The sequence below is a fragment of the Malania oleifera genome, chromosome 1 (genome assembly GCF_029873635.1).
Source record: "Malania oleifera isolate guangnan ecotype guangnan chromosome 1, ASM2987363v1, whole genome shotgun sequence".
Lineage (NCBI taxonomy): Eukaryota > Viridiplantae > Streptophyta > Magnoliopsida > Santalales > Ximeniaceae > Malania > Malania oleifera.
Genome location: NC_080417.1, coordinates 116056396 through 116065294, shown reverse-complemented (window position 1 = coordinate 116065294; position 8899 = coordinate 116056396). Strand labels below are relative to the sequence as shown.

General features: G+C 37.7%; 1 protein-coding gene across 1 annotated transcript; it reads left to right on the top strand.

The window, feature by feature from the left end:
* The first annotated feature begins 8252 nt into the window (after window positions 1-8252).
* Window positions 8253-8660, top strand: LOC131148409 (uncharacterized). Its single transcript, XM_058098112.1, has one exon. It carries the CDS (start codon window positions 8253-8255, stop codon window positions 8658-8660), a length of 408 nt encoding a protein of 135 aa, XP_057954095.1.
* Window positions 8661-8899: the final 239 nt, after the last annotated feature.

The window sequence follows — 8899 nt, the reverse complement described above, 5'->3', positions numbered from 1 at the left end:
TACCCCTACACCATCATACTTCCCTAAATCAGAGTAGAAAACTCATCCGCCTTCGCATCATGTACTGAAGCCGAAAAGTATATGTCGAAGAACACCTCCTTGAAATGGCTCCACATCATCTCCTTAAGACCGGCTCTCTACTTCTCCAGCAGACTCACCATAGTCCACCATCGACCCACCTCCCCAGACAGCTGGAAAGTAGCATAGAGGACTCGCTGCCTATCCGTGCAGTGCAGGACTCCCAGAATCCTCTTAGTCTTCTCCATCCAGTCCTCTACTGTCATTGGGTCAAGTCCTCTAGAGAACGTCAGAGGGAGCATGCGTGTGAACCTCTCAATGGTGCACCCCGTAGCATTAGGAGAGCACTCACGTCTCCTCACACTCCGCCCGATCTCCTGTAATACCTGCCTCGTCAAACCTCGAGGCACAAAAGGAGAATCATCACTTGCAGTCTCCTCGGAGCCACTTCCTAGGTTATTATCCTTGGGCTTCATTTTGCAGCACAATAGGAATCTATCAGTATCCCTACAACACATACAGTTAACACAATTATCTATACTAATCGTGTTAACTACTCCCTACCAAGTCTGAGTCTGTCCTATCACACCGACACGAAAGTCATCAACGATCTGCCCTGCTTTTACTGGAATCGTCATCCCAGGAAAAACACAAAATACCGTCAACAAATCCCAGTCTGGCAACCGAACAACCCTCAACCAACTTTACCCATATCCACATCCTATACTCTGGTATGTACTCACAACTAAGCCTAACCAAGTCTACAAGATCTAGTAACCTTGTTTGCTCTGATACCAAGCTGTCACGCCCCGAACCCCGAAATGGGACCCAGGGGTAAAAATATAACTTAACCTGTCCCTATATCATACAAATCATCCACAGATACAGTACAAAGGATGGGGGTCCTACCTAGTGGGGTTCCCAGGCACCCTAAACACATCCAAACACGATCATATACGCAATGAAAAAAGGTCATTCTATATATACATATGTAGTACCATACCAAAGTCTATATAAAAGCAGACACGGCTCTATCAAAAACGTACAAATGGGTGCCCAAATACATCTTAAAATGGCAACCCACCAAAAATACATTCCTAGCACTTACCCAGCGCTAAACGCAATACACCGGCCACTACGCTCCCTAATTTAGGACGCTAGTTCTGGTTACTCGAAGGACCTATAAAAATGTATGTACAATAGGGGTGAGACATCTCTCAGTAAGGAAGAACACAGGTTATATCGGTGTGTGGCATATGAGTGTTATCATGACAAACTAACATGCATAGTTCAATAATCAAAACAATTAAAACCAGTTCCAGTATTTTCACAAAACAAGCAATACAATCTAGTGTCGTCACACCCTTTGGCTCAAAGTCAAACTGTCTGGTGGTATTTCACACCCTGCGGTAAAAATCGGTGATCTGGTGATATTTCACACCCTTCGGCCAACACCGACAGTCTGGTGATATTTCACACCCTTCAGCAAACGCCGGTGCCCCCGGTAACCTAGCATAGCATCAACGTTGAACTGGTGCAAATCTGGTGTTTGCATACCCTTCAGCTCAAAATCCGGCCAATCTAGTGGTATTGCGCACTCTTCGGTAAAAGCCAGATTTTCAAACCTGGAACAATTCAGAACCTTGTTCCTAATTAATCAAGATACAACATATGCATGCTCATATAACCAAACAAACCACAACCATTTTGTAATCTAAATCACGGTTTTCTAAAAATATACAGTTTAAAACAAGTCAAGGCATGGCCATCCCAATAACACAGTATAAATCAACATATACCCTCGGTTTTCAACAAAACCAGGGATGCAGCCCGTCGCCCCCTTTTTCCCAAAACTATAATAATGAAAAACCCATAGTTTTCCCCATTAGATACCCTCAAATGAGTAGCCAAAACACACACAGGACTGTGAACCACAGTTCCACCGAGTCCGATTTCGAAAATAACCAACATAAATATAGTTCCCCTTACCTTTTCCCCGAATACCAAATCCCAAACTCCAAGGCCCCTAAACAGCGAACCGAGTTCCAAAACCTACAAATCACAGTATAGAATATACTCACAAGACCGTCCTCTACTAAACTACTGGATCAGAATTAAAAATCGAGCCTTACCTTGATTTTACGCCGAAACTTGAAAATCTCCGAAACGGGATTTCAATCCGTAGAAATTGTAGAGAATCCTTCCACGATCCTCATGGTAATTTCAGATTCCTGATTCCAGCAACGATCGGCAAAGAAATCTAGAGAGAGAGAGATAGGATTGAAGTTTTCTTAGTGAGGAAGTAAAGGAATTTCTATTTATAGCCCTTTGACCCGGCCCAACTCGTCGACGAAATGGTGTTCTCATCGACGAATCTTCCACCGCCTTCGTCGATGAATCGGTGGCCTCGTCGACGAATTTAGAATCTTCAGTTTTTTCGAGACTCCTCAGCTTCTCCTTATCAACGAGTCTTTGAATTTCGTCAATAAGAAGAACAAAGGCTTCGTCAACGAAATCTGGCTTCGTCGACAAAATATACCAAATTCCCAATTTGCCCCTCTCTTATTTATTTAAATCCATTTATCACAGTTCGGATTCTTACAGATTCTACCCTTAATCGAGTAGTAATCACATATTCTAACCACACTCCAAAAGGTTTGTGGCGACTCCACCCTCCATTTTTCACGAAAATTTAAAACATTTTTTTATCTCGCCCACCCCGGGGCACCCTCGCTCCCAGGAAGGGCTTAGATACATATGGGTGAGCACCAACTTGACTTAAACATTTAAGTCTATTGGGTTTTGGATTTAACCATGTATATAAGCACCCATCATTTACTCTATTTTTTTAATATGGAAAAAACTCACAAGTGAAATTCTCAATATTTTCAAACATGCAAGAATGCAATTAGAGATAACACATAACTTAATCACCAATTCAATTCACATGCACTTAAGAATTGGGAGTCTTGAGTCGATGAAATATATCAAGGCTCGGAAATTTATCCCCCTCAAGGAATAAGAGGGGCTCAGAAAATGAAGTTTCAGGAGAATTGCATGCCACTACCCAATTAACCATGGAATTAACAATCGTGCTATGCAATACGGGTCGATGTCATGGCAAGCCTTGATTGGGTGATGTAGTATGAGTCCTACACTACATCATCCAGTCAAGGTTTGTCAACTGAGCCCATGTCATCACATGCCTATATATATATATATATATATATATATATATATATATATATATATATATATATATATATTTTTAGAAAAAGTAAATTTATTAAAAGGGAAGAAGCAAGCAGGAGGTTTGAGACTTCCAAGGAGACAAAAAAATCAGAAGCTAGCATATGAACATGTTAGAAACATAAGGAGAGTATAGTGATTAGGCCCCAAGTTCAAAATTATTAGGGATTTATACTAAAAGACATGCTTTATGTAATCGATTTTAGTATTTATTAAAAACTTAAGTTATTCCATTTTAATGAGAATCTTTTCGAGTAATGTTTGACTGACATTATTTATTTAATGATTATGCATGTGTGTCTTTTATTCTATATAGTAGGTAATCTAGTGTGTAGAGTACGGCTTATACACAGAAGATTAGATCATCAATTCTTATTAAATATAATTTTATCCTTCATAGTCTTAAATAAAATTGGACACACCATTGGTAGGACTGTAACACAAGGTTTTAATAGGTCTTTCTTGACTATTAGGAATGGTACAGTTCCAACTCCTTGTGCTAGTACACTTTATGTGTATTGAATAGGACCGTCTTAGGGTAATTGTTTTTATACTTACTATATAAAACAATTAATACCTCATGGTTATTATGAGTGCATATGCTTTTAATCCTGATATGATTACTAGACACGTGCATGTTAGCCTTAGTGTATTCCCAAAGGGGGAGGATGAATTGGATATTTAAAAATTAATTCCCTAGGTTCAACTAATCTAGCAAACAGTATTTCACAAACCTAGGGTCTTTCTATGTATTCACAATCCCAATCAAATATTTAAATGATCAGCATAAGCATACAGGTGCAGAAAGTAAATTACATAAAATAAAATAAAAATCAACAGCAGATATGTTATCGAGGTTCGACAAACTGTGCCTACATCCCCGCCTTTAGCTCGCAAGACCAAGGATTCCACTAATACTCACTTAACGGGTGGAGCGGCACCGGTTACAACTAGGTCAATTCATGGGACTGACCTCAACCAACACGCCTTACTAGGATGGCGCACCTAACTTTCCTAACCAGCTTTAAGCCAGTCCAGGACTATTCAACAGGGCTAGTCTCCCTCTTCAGCCCTGCGCCTGGAATACAACAAATGTGTATAAATTTTGTACACGAAAATATGCTTCTCACACTAAGCAAGTATGTACTACAATAGGCATAGTATACTCAATCAACCACACATCAACAATATAGGAAATATAAGCTCAGTGATGTGATTTTGTGTAAATAACACTCAACAAGGTATTATCACTAATATGCTCAAGAGTGTTCTAATCAAGTTATTTCCTTGAAATAGTAAATATCAAATCTCAATGCTAAATCAGGGTTTCAAAGATTCTAATTAGATAATCAAACTAAACTCAAAATATTTTTCTTCAATGTAATGAGCACAAGAGTAGTTTGAAAATATTTTAGCTTGTAGAAAAATATTTTGCACAACAAAATCAAAGCTATAGGAATCTTGCAATGACAATGCAAAGATCCTTAAACTTGTTTGTTTATCCCAACACAAGATTTATGATGTTCAAATCTGTGGGATAAACCTAACTAAACTCTCCAAAATAATATCAAACAATCAACCGAACAAATGGGAGTATTAGCACTATCTAATAAACACAAGAACAATTAAAAAACTCTCACAATATCAAGATGTATCAAAGGAATAAATATTTGAGAGTATTTTGGGCAAAATGAGATTTTGAGATAAAGAAAGGATTTTTGGTAATGATTTTGACTAATATCCTCTTAATCTTCACAAATGAACCCATATTTATAGACAAGGTAAAAAATATAACCATTTGGGACCTATTGGGAATTCTTAGAAAAGTCTAAAAACACTTAATAGTCATTTATCCATTTTAACCCATATTAACCTCAAGTAAAATATATTTAACCCGAGAAGGTTCGGGTCGCTAAACCGAGGTTCGGTCGCCCGAATAGACTCATTTTAAAAAATGTTTTAAAACATTTTTCCAATCCAAAAATTAGTTTGGTAGCCTGAACCAAAGTCAGTAGCATTTGTTCGTAGGTTTGGATGCCCAATTCCAAGTTCAGTTAACCAAATCAGCCAATTCGGTCGCCCGAGCCCAATTTGAACGTGATCATTCGGGCGCCCGGGTAGTTGAAAAGGAACCTGACACAGGTTCGAGTGCCCGAGGGAGATACACTCAATATAGGTTCGGGTGCCCAAAACATGAAGTCAACATGTTGACTTGTTTGGTCACCCTAGCCGTTTGACACGGCTTGGGTTCGGTCGCCCGTACCCACTCAACCTTTTTAATTAAGTTTGGATTTTTGCCTTATTTAGTTCCCCTGATATAATGAGTGATGTTATAGACTATTTTATGTGTACGTGCTAAGACCTAGGGTCTTTCTAAGTTCTTTGAGGACACTGAAAAAATCCGGCGTCGATCAATCGAAGCCTTAATGACATTCAGTACCCTATGGTCAGTCTATGGTCATGTTGAGCTTACAAGACCTACATGTATGACATGCAGAGATTATTACAGACCAATATAAATTATTACAGACCCAAATAATATAATTACAACAAGAAATAATCTTCAGGGTCTTCAGACTTTACTTCATGCGTCATCAATTGATTTGCTAATATAAACTTGCACACAAACTTAAAAGCTATCAAATACTAGAGTATTTGTCATTTTCAAAACCGGGTGTGACCTATAAGGTCAACAGTGCATATAGTGTTTACTACTTTGATTCATAGAAGAGTGAGATTCTTTTTGGGTCAAAATACTCAATGAGTTAGGTGATGACATTATATATACGATGAACATTAATTATTGATGGAATCCATGTCCCGGTATTGGGATTGATGATATCCCCTTGAGAAAGCTTATAAGTTTTGATTGTGTCAAACTCTATAAGTGGATTTTGAATACGGCACATAAAGTAAGTTAAGTGGAAGGTCTCAGGGAATTAATATGTCAATAATTTAATTTAATAAACATGTATCTGTAATCTTTACGTGGGGAGATAAATAAGCATTTAATAATAGAAGCTCGAAATTTAAGTTTCAAATATGACAAGGAGTGCAATTATAATTCTTTAGTGGTATGAATTATAATTAACGTAATTAAGGATGAATTCGGGTTAGACTAGGAATTCTTAATTATGTGGGAAGCCCTAGTCATATTTGCCCAAAGGTCCCTATTGTAGCCTATATACACGCGCTCCATTCAACAGCTAGGAGAGACGAAAAAAACTCTCACAGAGGCAGATGTTTTCATGAGAGAAGAAAATCCTAGCAGTTGCTTACGTGCCCACTCTCTCAGCAGCAAGGCATGTTCAAGGAATACAGTTGAAGATTCCTAGTCATCTTCAAGAGCTCGTTTTCATACTTGCAGATTCGAGATCAAACCAGACAGATCTTGCAGGTATAATCCTAATCACATAATTAGGGATTGCATGATCTTTTTTTTTGTTATCTATATGCACTACAACCGGATCTTAGGGCTATTTCGCAAGTCCTTTCAATTGGTATCAAAGCCTCGGTTGATACTATATACGGATAATAATATCGTGTTCTTCAAAAATCGAATCAATGCATGCTTGAGGTAGAACATGTGTATGCACTAACCTCTGTTTTACAACATTTTGTATGGCGATTATGGTCACATGAATGTATGTTTTGTGATTGCGATTGTTTATTACAAGATTCGTAGCATGTGAACTCTAGTTATGGAGGCATAGGATTTTGTAATTTGATGCAGCTTCATCACACAAATGTATGTTTTGTTATTGCGATTGTTTATTACAAGATTCGTAGCATGTGAACTCCGGTTATGGAGGCATAGGATTTTGTATTTTGATGCAGTTTCATCTGAGAAGTAGGCACAGTTGCAGCGTGTACATAGTAGTGGCGAAAAATGGGAAAAACCTTATAACAGTGATGTGGTTTTTCGTTCCTCTTTGAAGTTGAATTTGAATTTGAATTTGAATTAAATTTTGAGTTTGAATTTGAATTTGAATTTAAATTTGAATTTGAAATTGAATTTTACCTGGACCCCTGCGACCTAACCAAGTAGGTCAAACCCCGCTGGGGGCGGTGCCTCGGGGCTTTGTTGAACCTCTACACTGCTCAATGGCAAACAAGGATTCACTGTGTTATGATGCAAGTTGTTTGACCATAATAGCCAGAATATTTATTATATCATATTTCTTGTTTATATATGCTTGCTTGGCGTGTTTGTTGTTCTTGCATTATGTCATTAGCATGTAAAATTTAAAATTTCAATGTTGGTTTATGCATGTGTAACTAGAGAATAAAATTAATTCCCAAGTTATAATACAATTTTTTTATTAAAAAAAATATTAAGGGAATTTGGAATTTTATTTGTTGCGTGTAATTGAGTTACCAATATTAGAATATTAAATTTACTTGAATATTAAACACATGTTTGTGTCCCTCATGAATTAAATAACTGAGTGGGTGAGGGAATTTATTACATATAAATCTCATGATCTCCATCACTAGTTTATAGGTGAAGTAATTAATTTTATGTGATGATATTAGTATCTTCCTCCCCGTCGGATGGAATTAATTACAAACTCACCAAATATAAACTCTAGTAATTGTTAGTATTGGGTCCCCTCTCCATCTAAGGATTCACTACGGGACAATAGGTCTAGTATTATGTGATGGTGTACACTTAGTTATGAATAATAGTATCCTCACCATCTGAGTCACTTCTATTATTTATAGGACCAAAGCTGAGTCAGCAGATTAATTTTGCTTGGCATAGTTACTTGCCTAGATAGTAAAGTTAATAGGTCCTCACCTGTCTACACAAATGTTGAATAGTAGACGACCTCCCACCAAGGTATACTACTCATGGTGTGCTAGGTTGCTAACAGATTCTTTAAAAGGAAATATTGGCAGAGGGAACCATATTCTTTTAATTGAATTAAAAGTTTATTATTGCTCATCATATTTTGTTATAATATGTGATTCTCAGGATTAAAATGGTTTTCAATCCCCTGGTTGTTATTCTCAAAGAAAACAAACTGGTTGAACCTAATTATATTGACTGGAAAAGGAACTTGAATATTATACTGACTGTAGAGGAGTACAAGTATGTGCTCGTAGAGGTATGTCCACAGAAACCCAGTGAAAGGGCAACCGATGAGGAAACCCAAGCTTACCGGAAGTGGATTAAAGCCGATGAGATGGTGCGGTGTTACATTTTGGCATCTATGTCGAATGTTCTGCAACATCAGCATCAGTTTATGCCTTCTTCCGATGACATAATGCAGAACCTCAAAGAAATGTTTGGGGATCAAAATCGTGTTGCTAGGCAGACTGAAGGAACTTATGAATACTATTATGGCAAAAGGGACCTAGTAAGGGATCATGTTCCTGAAGATGATTAGTTTTCTCAATGAGCTAGAGATCCTTGGAGCTGAAATCGATGGGGAATCCCAGGTCGATATCGTTCTCCAGTCACTGCCTAACTCTTTCAAGTAGTTTTTCCTGAACTACAACATGAATAAGCTCTCTTACTCATTGGCGGAACTACTTAAAGAGCTTCAAGCAACTGAAGGCTTCATCAGGAAGCCAACTATTGCTCTTGTAACTGAGAAAGGTTTTTCTTTTAGACCAAAAGGTCGAA

Coding starts and splice junctions, on each gene's coding strand:
- LOC131148409 (XM_058098112.1), top strand. CDS start 8,253: ATGGTTTTCAATCCCCTGGTTGTTATTCTCAAAGAAAACAAACTGGTT.